The sequence below is a fragment of the Tenrec ecaudatus genome, chromosome 12, assembly GCF_050624435.1.
Source record: "Tenrec ecaudatus isolate mTenEca1 chromosome 12, mTenEca1.hap1, whole genome shotgun sequence".
Taxonomy (NCBI): domain Eukaryota; kingdom Metazoa; phylum Chordata; class Mammalia; order Afrosoricida; family Tenrecidae; genus Tenrec; species Tenrec ecaudatus.
In genome coordinates, this window is record NC_134541.1 from 131,815,268 (window position 1) to 131,832,771 (window position 17,504).

At 46.2% G+C, this 17,504-nt stretch overlaps 1 protein-coding gene across 3 annotated transcripts; it reads right to left on the reverse strand.

Moving 5' to 3' along the window:
• Window positions 1-5,585: 5,585 nt before the first annotated feature.
• Window positions 5,586-12,044, reverse strand: ZNF655 (zinc finger protein 655). Of its 3 annotated transcripts, none has more exons than XM_075564991.1 (5): window positions 11,911-12,044; window positions 10,411-10,573; window positions 9,186-9,271; window positions 8,655-8,781; window positions 5,586-7,682 (listed from the first exon to the last, which is right to left on the reverse strand). In XM_075564991.1, the coding sequence occupies exons 2-5, from the start codon at window positions 10,544-10,546 to the stop codon at window positions 7,540-7,542; spliced, it is 492 nt and encodes a 163-aa protein (XP_075421106.1). In that variant the 5' UTR covers window positions 10,547-10,573; window positions 11,911-12,044; the 3' UTR covers window positions 5,586-7,539. The 3 variants fall into 3 exon arrangements, with proteins under 3 accessions (XP_075421106.1, XP_075421105.1, XP_075421107.1); XM_075564990.1 differs by lacking the exon at window positions 11,911-12,044 and adding an exon at window positions 11,697-11,888; XM_075564992.1 differs by lacking the exon at window positions 11,911-12,044 and adding an exon at window positions 11,333-11,614.
• Between the last annotated feature and the right edge of the window lie 5,460 nt (window positions 12,045-17,504).

Sequence of the window (17,504 nt, forward strand, 5' to 3'; positions counted from 1 at the left end):
TTAATACCCTCTCCTTGGGTTTAAACATCTTGAACAAGAGCCTATTCGAATCTGCCTAGCCTCACCTTGTGAATGTATTTCTGAACCATTCTGCTTTGGACTCAACCATCTGCTCTCCTCGACAGTTTCTCCAAACCAGAAAAATCCTCAACTGTCATATCAATTCTGACTCATAGCGCCCGTGTACAGCAGACTAGTACTGCCCATAGGGTGTCTGAGACGGAAATCTTTACAGGAGCAGACTGGGGTCTTTGTGTCCGATGGAGCAGAGGGCACGTTCATATTGCCAAGCTTTTGGTTATCATGCAAGCTTAACTATGGTGCCACCAGAGCTCCATTTAATATAGAAATAGGAAATACAAATATAATATTCATCCTGGGAAACGAACTTTAGAAAGGAGAAAACAGACCTAGTACCTATCAGAATACGAGAAGCTTAACTGCTGTGAAAAGCAGCCACAGTCTCAACAGTGGATGGCGCGCATGAGTAAAAGCAGTGGGAGTTTCAAGGGTCAGGATCTCGTAGAAACAGAAGGCCGCTTGAGCAGGGAAAGGGGGTAACAAATGAGTGCATCATAAACAGAGGAAGGGTTCAAACAAACTAGTTGTGAGAGGAGCCATTTGAGTAGGAACCTCGGACAGCTATGGATAATAAGGGACTAAGTAAACGAAGAGTCAAACTGCAGGGGAAAGGAACGAATTCTTCACCCTGGGATCCCAACAGCTCTTCACTTTGATTGTCTGAGAAATAATGTGTCTCAACAGTTGAATTTTATTCACCAGTCATTCCATTCCATTGATGTGTCCTTACTTACCTGAGCAGTCATTTCTCTCTTTTAAAATAAAATTTTTCTTTCAGTGAAAGTTTACACAGAATGGGTTTTCATTTAACAATTTCTATAAAACTTGTTCCATTACATTGTTTGGAACATTATTTTATTGCAAATGCAGAAAATAATTTTTTAAATAGAACAAATTGAGAGTGGGTTATACTGACTGGTATACGCGTAGGCTTATTTCCAGTGGGGTCTCCGGAAATGGATTTTGGGCACTGTCACCCATAGACTCCTGCAAACCTGGCGCTCAGAATGTAAGCTCTAATGTAGTTTCCTTCTCTGTTCTAGGATTCTGTTCTTGACAGTCCTTGGCTCACACAGGCTGATGTGTGTCTTCAGTGTGAGGTTAGCTGTTACCTCACTTAAATGGAGCAGCCATCTCTTCAGATGTCTCTGCTCTTAGCTTTCAGTTCAAAGACCTATAAATCTTGCTCAACTGGGAGATTCCATCAGACTTGAAAAATAGGAAACTGCTCATAGAGAAGAAAATGAGATGTGGGAATTTCTCTTCTCCAGATGCTATAACAGCCTCATTTTCTTTTAACTACTCATTAATGGATAGAAGGCAAATCCTTAAAGACTTTAGGTAGGCCTGGAGGCGGAGGAGGGCAAAGAGCCTCTACGCAGCCTCATACTTGTGTTCCACAAAGAGGTGTGTTACAGGAAAAATTGATGGCTTAGGAAAAGTGGTCAAACATAAGCTCAGGCTTTACAGAGGTTAGCATTACTACTCCTCATCTGCCATCCAAAGTTCAGTCTGTCTGTATCAAACGGGAAGGCCCTTGGAATGAGAACTCTGGGACTGGAGAAAGGTACAGACCAGACACAGAGTGTATGGAGAGCTAAACTTTGAAAAAGAAACCATGAGGGCTGGACCCCAAGGATCGATCTCAAGAAACAATTCACTTCTGTGCACAACATATCTTGACTCATTAGGTGCGTACACAACAAACATTGATGGAACATTTCCTATAGGCAGGATACTCAAGTATAAGCCGACCCGAATATCAGCCGAGGCACCTAACTTTACAAAATCATGCTGAAGAACTCAGCTTATACACGAGTATATACAGTAGATAAGGTATAGAGTCCAGATAGATAAAGTCCATGTCCTCAAGGGCCTTACACTCTAACCAGTCAGACTTAATCACTGACAGCACAAGCAGCGAGGGGGGTGCAATGAAAGCATAGGTCAGTGTCATCTTTAGGTGGCTTGCAGACTGTATTTGGTAGGTTCGAAATCTCTCTTAAAGAAAAAGCAACAGGTGATCTAATTCTGAACAGGCAAAACTATTACAGCACCAAAGGCCATTTTTTCCTGTGTTTTTGCCCCCCAAAGCTTCTCATAAAAATACGTAAGATCAGGCTCCGCACCCTCATCTCCTGACGGCCTTCCTCTCCATTTTGCTGAATATTTACAAAATGTGTTACTTGCTCTTACATGGACACATCAGCATGTAACAATGTTTACAGAGTTACAGCTTTTTCTGTTCGGGTTTTATTGTCTCTACTTGATGCAGAAACCCTTTGACAGCAGAGACCATGCGTCTCGCACTTGCTCTGATTCATGTACTTAACAGCTACGGATTGAGCACCACCTATAATGGCTACTCAATTTTGGATCAAAGTAATTGGCCTAAAAACTATTGGCCAAGAGTTGTCTCACTTGGGTCACATGGTGAACATTTGAGCAAGGAGTTATACATATAAGGAAAGCAATTACTACACTCATCCCTTGGCATCCTCATGGATTGGTTAGACATTCAGGCCTGTTCCCCCCACCCCTGCCAACACAGACACAGACCCCCAAATCCAGATTTCATCAAGTTGCTTATATGAAATGAATCGGTTGACACAGTGGTTTCAACAATGGCCATGACTGTGATTGCTGAGGATGACACAGGAGCCGGTAAGCGTTTTCTTCCGTGAGTCAGTACCTACTCTAAGACATCTAACAATAGTATTGTATCTAAGAGGGTAAGTAAAAAGTATTGCTACCAAGGTTCTTCCTATGGGTTTCTTCCAAATGATTGTCTTGTGCCCTTCGAGAAAAGACGTCAACATGACCTCTTTGGAACTTCCCCAAATGCTCGCCGTGAACTGACCTCTGTGTCTTGGATGTAACTGGCTAGAAGCGCCTCTTATCGTTCTCATTGGAAGGCATCAGAAGGAGACTCCCAGAGTTAAGTTTCTACATCAATGTTTACATCAATTTTTTTTCTTTAAAAAAGTGAGTGTAGCATAAAATAGCAAGGATTATGCTCAGAATTCTGAGAGCCTCAACTTTGAGATATTGATTAAAGTGTTGCTAAGTTTCGATAACATACACTTTGGTAATTTCCTGTCTATAATTTGTATGAAACACATACACACAACCACTACAAAATGTCTTCTTCCTGTGGGATAAGGGGTGGGTAAAAGTGTAGACTTGTGTCAGTGGCGCTGTAGGAAGGTGTAAGAGAAATTGCCTAGACGACAATCAGAGACACAAGACTGCAGCTTATAAGTGATTTACATTATAGATGTAAAGTCTCTTGAATGAATCATGAATACCAGCAAACTATTAAGGATAGGCTTACTGACCACTTGGGTAGGTGGCAAGCACCATGCTTCAAAGATTTTACTCATTTACTATTCAGCTAGCCTTACAGCATAGAAACTATGATCGTACCCAGTTTACAAATGGGGAAAACCAGGCGGCAAAGAAGTCATTTGTTCAAGGGCACCAGGCTTGGCGAAGCCAGGACCCCAGCAGAGTCTTAATTCGGTCGGTGGTTTGTAAATACTGGCTGAGTCACATGTAATGGTGGTGAATGAAATCAATTCCTTCCCTCAACATCCACAGAAAGAGCAGAGCAGAGACCAGCATAGTGACAATGGGATAAACTATTAAGATACGCATTTTTTTAAAAGCAAGAGAAAAGGGTGATTATAACAAGACCTGAAGAGCCAGGATCTGAGAGATTTGAAAGGGTAGAATTTCTCCCTAGGAGGGATGCATGTCATGTCGGAAAAATGAAAACCTCTTTCTAGTAAAAATGCAAAGCCCTGGTGACAGTCTACGCAATATTCCAGTAGAAGAAATCCCAGTTTCCAGAAGTACTTCAGACTCGCTCCTGATAGCGGCTTCCAGCTCCTAGACCTTGCAGACCTGCACCCAACATTTAAGTAACGACCCTGGATTCAGCTCCCTCCTCCAGTCTAATCTTCAGCACATCCCAGAGAGGTCAGCTTTGTTTCTCATGTGTAGATGCAGAAAAGGAGCATCCAGTGAAATAATGTATCCCAGCCAGTAAGTGGATACAAGTCTGATGCTACATTCTACATTCTTTGAACATGATCTGGCTCAGAAAGCATTAAGTGGCAGGTGGCCTGCCATTGGCCTACATACCTTTTCCCAAAATTTAACTAAAAGCTCAATGTTTTAGCAATATACACTTGATAGACAGTTTTCCTATTTAAAATGACTTGCTTTAAACATTGGTGATTTTCTAATTAGACTTACTTTTAACTTAAGCCAAATCCAAACCCATTGCCCTTGAGTTGATTCTGACTCAGTGCCCCTACATAGGGTAACTAAATCATTTAGGGGAGTAGGTAGCCTCAATTTTCTCCTGTGGAGCAGTTAGTGGGTTTGAACCACCAACCTTGTGGTTCGCAGTCCAATGTTTACCAACAGCACTACCAATTTGGTCTTTAAAAATAACATCTAAAAAGTACCTCTTACCGAGCCAGACCCATTCCTTGGTTTCATACCTGCACTAGAGTTATGCTAGGATTTTATCCACAAGACAGGCCATGCCTTTCTTCCTGGTCCTTCATAAACAACACAAGCATCTTTGATTTATAGACATCACATTGGAATTTACAGCCACACAATTTTATTTCTTCTTGAATGCATGTCCTTTTGGGTCCCAGACTATATAACCTCATACCTATTCCTCCAAATACCATGGCGGTGTGGAATTGTTCCTGTATCAGAGTGCCAATCTGACGGATGTGTGCTGGAACCGAACTGTGTTCCACAGGGTTTTCAATGGCTGACTCGATGCTTCTGACTTTTCAGATCTTTCTTCCCAGGAGACTCATGGTGGACTAGAACTTCCAACTTTTGGTCAGAGCTAAGAGTTAGCCATTTGTACCACCTGGGAACTCCTCCTCAGAGTACAGACTACTCATAAAAACCCATAGTTTTAAATACTATCCATGCTTGGACTAACAGTTCAACAAGCACAACATAGTAAAGTGGGAAATAAGCGCCGGGGGTTGGGGGTGGGTGGGTGGATGGAGCGTCAACTTCTGTGTCACATGTGGGTCCCAATCCTAGCTCTGATCTTGGGCAGGTTATTTCACGTCTCAGAGCCTGTTTCCTTATCTATAAAGGATAAAGAAATCCTAACTCCTCACATGGTGAAAGGAGTCCTGGTGACAGAGTGGTTGCTCACTGAGCGCTTAGCTGCAAGGTCTGAGGTTTGAACTCAACAGCAGGAGACACCGAGGCTCTCTAAAGCCGTAAAGATTTACAGAATCCGTAACCCTATGGAGCAGTTCTCCTCTGTCCTATAGGGTCACCATGAGTTGGAATCGACTCAGTGGCAATTGAGACAGGGTTAGGATAAGGACTAAATGAGACATGTATAGCATATAACTGGTTTCTCAGTAAGTCGTAAATTGTTATAGCTAGAGCTGTCTTAAAATAACATCAACTTCAAATAGCAAGGAATATGTGCCAAACATCAATTATTTATCAACTCACTTATCACAACCTCGAATTTTGATAACTGTATCTCATCATCTAATAGGGCACTTAGGCCACTCAAGGGGTCCTGATAACTCATGGGTTAAGTACTCAGCTGTTGACCGAAAGGACTACAGTTTGAACCCACCAACTGCCCCGCAAGAACAAGATGTGGTGGTCTGCTTCTGTAACAAGTACGGCCTGGGTAGAAGGGAAGGGAAAGGGGGTAGGGGAGAGAGAGGGGGACCCCACCACAATAATCCACTTTTGGCTCCCCTCCCAGGGGGACGGACAACAGAAAAGTGGGTGAAAAGAGACAACATTCAGTGTAAGACATGGGAAAAAATTTTGTCAAGGGGACATGGGGGGGGGAGGGCAGGGGGGAAGGAAAAATTAAAAATGAGGAGCTGATACCAAGAGCTCAAGTTGAAAGAAAATGCTTTGAAAAAGATGATGGCAACATATGTACTGATGTGTTTGACACAATGGACATAAGTATGGATTGTGATAAGAGCTGTAAGAACCCCCAATTTAAAAACAGAAGTGCGGCCTTGGAAGGCTATGGGGCAGTTCTACGCTGCCCTGCAGGGCAGCCCCGAGTCAGAACTGGCTCAACAGCAGTGAGCGCTCAACTCAAGCCCCAGAGCCCCTTGCCAGCACAAAATCGGAGACCTTCCTTTCCAGGAGGACCAGTAATGCTTGCTCATCATCAATCGGATATGCTTCTTCTAAAACCTGGTGATGAAAACAATGACTTCTGAACTTCTTTGCTTTCTGATTCAAGTTTTCTACTCTGTGTACTGACGATTACATAATGGAAATGCTTACCCAAAGGACGAAAGTTCTGAGATGTGACAAATAACGTCTAGAGCAAGTTCCAAGGAAAAAGGAGATGTGCACCCACCGGAGAACGTGGCTGCTAATTCTGGGACTGCATTTAAAATCTTGATTGACTACACCAAACTTAATGCTAAATTCCTTAAGCGGCCAACGTGAAGTTTCAGGTCAAATTTGCCAGATGCACAAAGCTGATTTCCCAAGGACTGTAAAACGAGAGATGCTACTGACTTGGTCCCAAAGGCAAGTTGAGGAGAAGGATTTCTTGGACGTGAGAGTGTCTTATGTGTGTGTGCATGTGTGCGTGGGTATGAGTGGTGTGTGCGTGTGCACAGGTGGTAGAGGAAATGGGAACACAGTTCAGTCTAATAACAATGGTGTCCTGGAAGACTGCATTAAACTGCTAAGGAATTTCTTTATTCCAAAAAGTAGACAGGTCAACTGGTAGGAATTCAGTAATTAGGTAAAATTTACAGTAGCGTACAATTGTATATCGTTTGACAGTTTACAAAGGTGTTCAATATATACTGTTTGATAGAACCTGCAATTAAAAATTTATTCATTGCTTTGCTCTCCCAGGCAGGGCAGAGCTAAGGAACCCGTGATTAGGAAAGGTCACATCACTGTCCCACTGGAAAGCACCACAGAGAACAAAGGGGAGGAGGGCAGAATCTGGGAGACAACCTCAGAGAACTTAAGGAAAGGAGATGGCCAGAATGTTAAATCAGGGATTGCAGCCAAGCCAGACCATATCAAGGGCAGGCCGTGTACGCTACAAGAAAAAAAAAAGTGAGGGGAGGAAGGGAAGACACACAGCCTGACGTGCATGTCCCACCTTCTAAAATAACGGGAAAAGATGGTGACTGAAGAAGTGGAGTTGAATTTGGTGGTTTCTCTAAACACCAGTAGCTGACCACCAACCACGGTGTCTGAAACAAACTGACTTCAAAGTGCCTTGGGATGCAACAGAAGCTTCTTTAACATTCACAGTTTCTCAGAGGCCACTTGAGGATCTGCCTTGTGTACATCGTGGTGGCATCCTGGGGAGCATCTGTTCCAGCAAGTTTAATATCTTACAATTGTGGAAAAAGGAGTTTCCGAGCAGGGACGAGCACTACCGATGGGAAGTCAATACTTGAGCCATCTCTTGGCGATTCCTGCTGAAAGGACCGCAAGTGTTTCTCCAGAGAAAGCACTTGCCTGGGTATGACTCAGGGCCGGGCAGGAATTCACATTATGTATCCGGGTGGTGGGAAGGCGGAGTAGAATGCCTACAAAGATCAAAGAGCCAGGAGTGGGACACACACTAAGCACCTTCCCGATGGACAGGTCACCTCCCCAAGAAGACTTCCTGAAACTTGAGTGTAATCCAGATAAGCAATGCCCTGAATGCTACCAGCGCAGACCAAGGGGGCGGTGGGGGGATAAATTCATAAACAAAAGGAAAAAACTAGAAACAGAGGCAGGCAAAAAAAGATAGAAAAAGGAGAAAGGCTTACATCAAGGGGGCACAAATACCACCCCCTGGATGCTTCTCTACGCTCAGCTGCCTACTTCACCATTAAAAATGACAGAGGAGACACATGGTTGGAGGAGCTTAGTTTGTTTGGGGTAAATGACTAAGCCTTCTACTACTCGGTGTCCTCGCTTGGGCTTCCTTTCCCCAGCTGTCTGGGTGATTTCTTTGAAATAGACTCACACTAAGTCACACCTCTAAGTGAAATCTGTCTAACACTGCCTGCCTGACAATGGTCATTAAGCAGTCAATGATAACTCAGAAGAATATTAATCTTAAAACAACAACCCAGTTTGACTAGGTATGGGCCACTGAGAGACCCTGGGGAGAAAGAGTCCAGTTGAGGGTTTGAGGTCCTACACGGTCTTCTGTTAAAAAACAAAAACAAAAAACAACCAACCAACCAAAAAAACAAAGAAGGAGATCGGGAAGGTGAAAAGGTAGACAAAGCACAAGCAAATTGCCCTCCTTTCACAGGGAACAGATGCTGCCCAGGTAGGAAACATTAACGGGGATACAGAGTAGAATGTCTCTTCTTGAAGCCCCCGGAGGGACCTGACTTCTCCCACTCCCAGATAACCTTCAGGAGAGAGGAGAAGAAGCTTCTGAAGTCCTGAAAGCTGAGACACACCCTCCTAACTTTCTCAGATGCCTCACACCCACTCCAAAACAAGGAAATAGGAAATGCTTAACAGGTAAATGGAATAATAAGGAAGAGCGTCCTTACCCAATGAGACCACGTTCCCATAATTCTCTAACATCACTTCTCTGTAGAGATCTCTCTGAACAGGGTCCAGGCATCCCCATTCCTCTCGAGTGAGGTACACAGCCACATCATCGAATGTCACAAACTCCTGAAATAATACATCCTGGCTGCTCTTGGGAATAAGCCAGCTATCACACCCTGGCACGAGGATGAAGAGGACAGAGAGGGTGTGCCCAGTGTGCAGTTACATGGGGAAGGGCAGAGAACTTAAGTCAGACTCAGGGGATAAGTCCCTTAACTCTTTGAGAACGAGTAGACACCCATCACAACACCATGGGAAAGACCTGATTTAGGGAAGAAACATCAGTGCTTTGGGGGGGACCATTGGGAAGGCGGTCTGTATGATGTCCCGGTCTCTAAAGAGGAGCATTCCCAAGCTGGGGTCTGCTCTGAAACAACTTTCAGGCACAGTCTAAAAAGGGAATGAACGTGAGCCCACTCTCCACCAGCAGCCGCAGTCCCTGAGGAAAAGCAGAGGGACCCTCAGCTCACCTGGGACCTGGCTGTCAGGAGCGCAGCTGCCTGGTCTCCTGGGCTTCCCGTGTGGGGAAGAGCAGGCACCTGGGGAACAGGTGGAGCTAAGGGAGGAGAAAGGAGCCAACAGTGAGAGCAGCCCTTCCCTGGGGCTCCCTTACAGAACAGGCCTCTCCAGCCCAGGGAGCATGAGCAGGACTCTTCTTCACGGCAGTATCCTAGTTCAACCAGTGGACACGTCATCAGGGGTTAGGTATCTCCACTCGGTTCCTCCTTAGCCCTTGCATGGCCTACTTACACACGGCACCTACCTGCCAGACAGGATTTCATTAAGAAAGCTCACATTTACTTTAACCTCGTGCCACGATGCTCCTCGAACAGAGGGGAAATACCATACCTGCTCTGTGGACCGGCAAAGCAAACCGTGCAGACCTGCAGTGACTTCAACAGGACCACGGCAGTTTAGTGGACTACTGAGTCTTTCACACATTTCGTTCTGGAAATTTCATTAGGCCTTCCTCTTGTGAATGAGCAACCCCAGCGTATAAGGGCCCCAAGAACAGGGGACATTCACCTCCACAACCCTTCCCTCATTCTGACAGGTATGATTAGACCTACTGCTAACACTCAGGTTATCTTAGGCTCTGGAGTTGGCCATGATCTAAGCTACAATTCTTACAAGAGAAAGAACACGAGAGACTCAACTTAGACAATGACTTACACATGACCGTAACCTCATATGGCATGTACTACTACTACACATTCATAAAAGGCATTGTGCTTAATCAAGGTGCAAAGTGGTTGCGTGCCTGGCTAAAACGACGTGAGTCACAAACACTGCAATTGGACAGCAGGGTGGGTGGGAGAGCACACAGGTCACTGAGAAACGAGACTCTAAAAGTGAAGGGGACCTGAATCCATGAGGCTGGAGAGGAAAACAAGGTGAGGGGTGTGAGACGTGTTCACAGGAGCACATCTTAGAGATGATTCTGGGGGTGATAAGTGGGGTGAAGTGATGCTTGCCTGAGGGAAAACAGCCAGGGCACAGTGATGATCACTTGTTTATTTGAGAAGGATGGGCTGTCCTTCATTGAGAAGCCCAGACCCTTAACAATGGGGCCTAATGAGTGGAACCTGTTCCTCACTTCCAGCCCACCCTCTAGGGGTCTTCTGACTGCCGGTCCTGGCCTTTCTCATAACCAGGCCCAGGAGCCCCTCTGGGTTTCCATTGTCCCTGCCTTACCCACAATGGGTCCCTGTTCCACGCTGGTTTCCTGCATGCACTGAGGCTCTGGGGACAGCCCCTCAGACTGGGTGTCCACAGGATGAAACTCGACCCTTGGTGATCCTGCAGCTTCTTGGACGGACATTTCTTCCATCTCTGTTCCAGAGAGCACTCACCATCACTGCAGGCCAAGATTGGGAAAAATGATTGCCATGAATTAAAATATCTCATCATTTGATCACCTCAGGACTTAGCTAACTATCTTAGACATTGTAGCTAAGTCAAGTTAAAAAGAAAAGTTAATGGCCTGATGCAATGGAAAGAAAATGAATGTATTATTCTGTTTTAAATATTTAGTAACTCAATAAAATGTGGCTGCTATCTAGTATTCAGGTTGGTTTGAACACTACTAATATTAGGGTCGCTCTGAGGAGGAATTAACTCACCATCATGGATTAGTAACAAGCAATCAAACGTGTGTGTTTTTAAATCAAGACTCACCAAAACCCAATCAAACTCCCTGTCATCCAGTTGATTCCACCTCACTGCGATCCTACAGGGCAGGGTAGAACTGCCCTGTGAGTTTCTGAGAATGTTCGCTGTTTACAAGAGAAAGCTGCGTCTTTCTTTAGCACAGCGGTGGCGGGTTTCGTAGTGCCGATTTGGCGGTTAGCAACCCAGCGCTTAACCACGACGCCTCCGGGGCGCCTCGAGAGCTAGACAGTCAGATTTCACGGTGCAAAGAGTTCTGCAGAACGTTCAAAATCGATGAAATTTTAAAACACCCATGACATGGCTCGGATTTGTGGCCAAACAAGTCACTTATGATTACTCTCCCCTCTTTTCCACAAGCGGCTCCCACCCCCACCCCCCGCCTCCCCCAAAGATTCACTCAGCAACCCCTTCAGCTCACTTTGAATTACTAAACGGGCTTGCCTACCATAAAGCTCCACGTCGGGGAGCCCCGACTCTAACTCAGGCTGGGTGCGCACACCACCCGGAAAGCAACGGATTCAAACAGGCTTTACTGTTGCCCTTTGCTTTGCACCGTGAGTGACAGTCCCGCCTCGGACACCCACAGGGGCAGGTCTACCCAGTGAGGCCGCGTCGCGAGGAGTCGAAATCGACTCGATGGCGGTGCGTTGGGTTGAATTGTAAACCGTGACCCTTCGGAAAGGGGACTCGCTGACCCGCGGTCCCTGGTCCTCCAGAGGCCTCGCCCGGCGCCGCCCTCCGCCCACTTCCCTTTAGGGTAGCGACGAGCCCCGCGAGGAAGGAGGCGCGCCACCCGGGCGCCAGCTCACACTGGGGGCTCAGTCACGGGGTCCGACGGCAGGGACCTCCGTCCGCGGGGCGCTGGTGACAGGTGACAGGCTCTCCCACCCCGGCTTCCAATCGCCCCTAGAAACGCGAACTGCAGTCACTGGGGCCGGGGGCCGCCGCCGCCGCGCCGGGAAACGAAATGAAACGAAGGGGCCCGTCCCGCCGCGAGCCCGGGATGGTTTCCGGGTGACTCACCCGAGCGAAGGGGCAGAGCCGGCGAAACGTCCCGCCGAGGACAACACGGCCCTCGGAGCATCCCCGCCGGGCTTTCCAGGCCGCTCTAGGCGCCCGGAGGCGGGCGCGTCTCGGTGGCACTTCCGGCCTCGGGGTCCAATGCCTGCGCGGAGGGCGGGCCCTGCGAGGGCGCCGTCGGAAGTGCGGCGCGCGTGCGGCGAGCATGCGCCGCGCCCGCGGGGACTGTCGGTGAGTGCCTTCCCCGGCCGTCAGGGCGGCCTCTACCTTCGCTGGGCTCCCGAGCGAACCCTTCGGCGCCCCGTTTCCTTGTCCTTCTTCCGGTCTCGTTTCCTTGTCCTTCTTCCGGGCCCGCCGTGTTTTTGCCATTACCCGTGAGACTCTCGCAAGGCGGCTGGGGCCGCGGTGACCGGCGTGAGGGAGAATTACACATCGAATGGTCTGGTTACATTAGAATCGATTCAACCGCATTCAATAAATTTTAAAAAAATCAAACTTACTGCTTTAGAGTCGATGCCAACGCGTAGCGACCCTGTGAGACACAGTAGACCTGCCCTGGAATTTCGCAGACTAACTCTTGCCGAGAGGAGGAAGCCCATCTTTCTTCCCAGGCATGGCGGGTGTCAGGGTGACCAAACGTCCCGATTTTAGCGGGACAGTCCCGCTTTTTAACAATTTTCCCGCGTCCCGCAGCGTTTTAAAAAAGTCCCGAGTTTTGGAAAGAATGCACGACATGGTATAGGGTTATCGGCTGCCATGTGGCTATTTCGCCAGGATATGGATTTTACCAATGGTGTCCCGCTTTGCCAATGTTAAAATCTGGTCACCGGCGCTACTACTCTGCTCAATGGCACGGGGTTCCTTTTCCAGGGATGTGGGTAAGGTTCTTGCGGTAAAGTGTGTCTAAGAGGCATAAACAAGTTAGTATGAAGGTGAGGAAAAAAAGACAGATGTGTTTCTGAGGGAAATATGTTGTTAGATGCTGTTTTAGGGGGAGAAAGGCCTGAAATTAAAACATTTAAACCTCATAGGTTCCCAAGTTTACTTGGTCTACTGTCGTCCTCTTTCCAGGGAGAAAACACTCTCACACACACATATCACCAGCTATATATGTGTGTGTGTGTATATACACATGCATATTACATACACACACATATATATGCTATGACACCCCCCCCCGGAAATTAAAACCTTTTGTACTATAGCCTATAATACAGGATAAAATAAAGCTAGCTACTTTTGCAGAACCCCCGGATTGTTGCAACACGTTCCCACCCCCATTTGTTAATGAGTGAAAGCTAGTCCCTGCTATCTAGTTCCATCAAGAAAGACATCCTGAGACTGGCCTGAGATTTAAACATTGTCCTGTTTGCTTGATCATGGTTAACAACTGTTTCCTGTGGTTTCCCTGAGACCTGAGTTAATGTGATGCCCTGAAAAGTGTAAATTCCAAACCTAAAGGTCTATCTTCCCTGTGTTCTGATTTCACACAGGGCACCACAAAGACAACCTATTTGGTACTGCTGCTGTACCTTTTAAATAAAACTTCTTCTTCTTCCTCTGACTTAGAGTGACTAAATTGGCCTTGAGGCTCTGGAATAAAAGGCCTGCATTTCAGGGGACAAAGCCCTTATTTTTAAAGTATGTATCCTTCTTTGTTTCCAGTTTTTGCCTTTCCCCTAAACCAAACTTACTGCCAACCAGTCAACTCTGAATGCTGAGGCTTCATCTCAAGTACTGTGGACATATTACCAGGTGGGAGCAGTCCCTGAGAAAGGACATCAAGCTCTTCTGCAAAGGCCAAAACCAAAAAGCAAGCTCACTGCCATCCAGTCTATTCTGACTCATAATGACCCCAATAGGACAAGGTCGAACTGCCCCTGTGAGTTTCCAAGACAGTGGTAACTCTTTACGAGAGTAGAAAGCTTGACTTTCACCTGAGGAGCAGTTAGTGGCTCCTGAACTGCCGACCTTGAGGTTAGCAGCCCAAAGAGTGACTCACTACACCACTAGGGCTTCGGTCTTGGCAAAGGAGGAGGTAATCAAAAACTAAAATAAGAAGACCCTCAATGAGGTGAATTGAGACAGAGGCTGCAATAACGGGGTCAAACATAACAATTGTGAGGACGATGGAGGACCGGCAGTATCGGGTGGTTATAAGTCAGAACTGATTTGACAGCATCCAACAAAAACAACCCTGGTAGTCAATATTTACTTGCCTTCACGTGTGAGACCACCGCCAAATGTTCCATGGGGGAAAGATAAGGCTTTGGTAAAGATTTTATAGTCACCAGAACTTTAGTTAGGGTCACTCAAAGTCAGAATCCACTAGCTGGCAGTGGACTTGGGTAGGACATAGGGCTTCCGAGGGTGAGATCCTTACGGAAACAGACTGCCATGTCCCGTTCCGCCCCGCCCCCCGAGATACTCCAACCCTCCAAACCAAGCTCACAGCCACTGAGTCCATTCCAATTCATAGTCACCCTGGAGGACAGGGTAAAACTCCCCTGTGGGTTTCTAATCCTTTAGGGAGTAGAAAGCCCCCTCTTTCTTCTGCTTGGCACCTGGTGGTTTCAAACTGTAAGGTTAGCAGCCCAAAGTAGCCACTGAGCCACCTGGGGCTGGGCTTAAACCTTAAACAGCCCACTTTCCTTAGCAACTAAGCGCTTAAAACCCCTCAGCATCAGAAAGGCATTAAACCCAGAAGCTAAGTCCAGGGATTCCAGAACAGACTACAACCTCTAAGCCAACCACTTGTCTGTCACTTTGTTGTACTGCGGTGGCTTGTATGGTTCTGTGATGCTGGAAGTTAAGTCACTCGTATTTCAAATGGCAGTAGGGTCACCCAAAGGATATAGGTTTCAGCAGAGCTTCCAGACTAAGAATAGACCATGAAGAAGAAGTCGGCTGCCCACTTCAGAGGAAGTAACTGCTGCAAAGCTGATGCATAGCTTTGAAACATTGTCAGATACGGGGGGGGGGGGTGCCCACTACTATAGTGGATGCCAATTCATAGTGATCTTGTAAGACAGGGTCAAACTGCCCCTTTGAGTTTTCAAGACTAACTGTCATAAGAGTAGAAAGCCCCATTGTTTTCTCCATGTTCAATTTCTTGTATATAAATCTCTTTCTTATATGCATATATGTGTCCATGGATTTGTTTCTCTAGTCTACCCAGACTAACACAGCAATAGCCAAAAACAAGACTCTAGGAATCGATGAAGAACCAGTTGCAATGTTGCGGCAAGCTGAACAAGCACTGGGAGCACTCGTCTGCCAGGACATTTGGAAGACAGCTGCTCCATCAACTCATTGGAAGTGATCCACATTTGTGCCCATTCCAAAGAAAGGTGACCAACAGAATGCTCAAATTATAGAACAATGCCATTGATGTCACATGCAAGCAATATGTTGCTGAAGATCATCCAGCAATGGTTGCAGCAGTACATTGACAGGTTGCTCCCAGAGGTGCAGGAGGGATTTAGAAGAGGATGTGGAACAATGGATATCATTGATGTCAGCTTGAAATATAGAATACCAGAAAGATGTTTACTTGTGTTTTATTGACTATTCCATGGCATTCAACTGTGTGGATCCTAACAAATTATGGATAACCTTGAGAATAATGGGAATTCCAGAACACTTCATTGTGTGCAAGAGGCAGTTACTGCGAAGAGAACAAGGGACTACTGAATTTTTCTAAATTCAGAAAAGATGTGCATCAGGGTTGTATCCTCTCACCATACTCACTCAATCTATATGCTGAGCACACAATCAGAGAAACTGGATTATATGAAGAATGTGACATCAAGATTGGTAAAGATGTATTACCAATCTGCCAGATGCAGATGACACACTCTGCTTGCTAAAAGTGAGGAGGGCTTGAAGCACTTGCTGATGAAGATCAAAGAGTGCAGCCTCCGGTAAGGATTACGACTCAATGAAAATAAGACAAACATCTTCACAACTGGACCAGTAGATAACACCATGATAAATGAAGAAAAGGCTGAAGTTGACAAGGGTTTTGTCTAGCTTGGATCCACAATCATTGCTCATGGAAGGAGCAGTCAAGAGGTCAAAAGACGTATCCTATTAGATAAATATGCTGCACATGACCTCTTTAGAGTACTGAAAAATGAAGGTATTTCTTTGAGGATGAAGGTGCACCTGACCCAAGCCATGGTGTTGTCAGTCGCCTCATATGCATGAGAAAGTTGGACTCTGAATAAAGAAACCAAAGGAGAACGAGTGCATTTGTGTCGTGGTGTCGAAGAAGAATAGTGATAGATAGTACCACGGACGGCTCAAAGGACAACCCGGTCTGTCTTGGGAGAAGTAGGCCAGAGCACTCGCTAGAGCAGCGCTTCTCCGCCTTCCTCACGCCGCGACCCTTTCACACCGCTCCTCGTGTGGTGCGGACCCCCAACCAGAACATGATTGTCGTTGCTACTTCATCACTGTCATTTTGCTACTGTGATGAATCGTCATGTAAATATCTGATCAGCAGGGTGTATTTTTGTTGTTACAAAGTGATCATTAAAGCATAGTGATTAATCACAAAAACAATATGTAATTATATATTGTAGAATTTTTATTTCTAATTACAAATAAATGAAATTTTGTCTTGAAGCATGGTGTAGCATTGGTAACAGTCTTCACACCAGGTATTCGTATGTGGGCATATCTGCACCTGGGCAGACCCGCCTGGAGAGGGATAGAGGAGTGGAGACTCAGTTCCTGAGACCTTCGGAAATATGTGTTTTCTTATGGTCTTGTGTGACCCCTGTGAAAGGGTCGATCAGCCCTGAGATAATTAAGTTTTAGTGTGCCAACCTGGCCAATAAACATATACGGGATTAATTGAAGGGCAGAGACATAAATGGCTTGGTGAGCCTTGCCTTTCTAGTTCTCAGGTCTCTTGCTTTCTGATGGTCAGAGCAGGGTGTGGTTGTCTTAGCCAGTTCCTGCTTCAGCTGGCAAGGCTCACTTCCTGCCAGACATCCCTGAGGAGAAGCCACATGGACCTATCCCAATGCAGCCCTGGGTGCTGGAGCAGCTGTGTGGAGACCCCTGCCAGCGCTGAGATACTTACATGCTCACTGATTCTGCTTTCCTCCTGCAGTTGGCATCATTGTGTGTGTTTTGTAAGATGGAGGAGGACCTTGTGGATTGATGTCAGACTTATGGGCTTGGACAGCACTGAGTTGGGGTGCTTTCTTAATGTACACTTACCCTTTATGTAAAACTCCCTTATACATATGAGTTTCTGTGGATTTGTTTCCCTAGTTTACCCAGACTGACACATTATAGTACCTTGGGCGTGGGGTACTGGAGAAACAAATCATAAGGTGGAGAGTAGATGTTTGTTTGACCTCTCCCTCCTGGTAGTTTTTCTTCTTTGGCTAACCAGAGGTCAGATAAAGCCACACTTTACTCGGTTGTTTTCTGGGAAAAATATGGGAAGTATGAAAATAGAAAGTTTGTAAGCCCACTTGCTTTCAGTCATTAAAATTTGATCTTTAGATGGGTTTAGGCCATGCCTGCAAAGAAAGCTTTGAAAAGATATGCCCCACCCAGTGCTTTGGAGTACTCAGGGA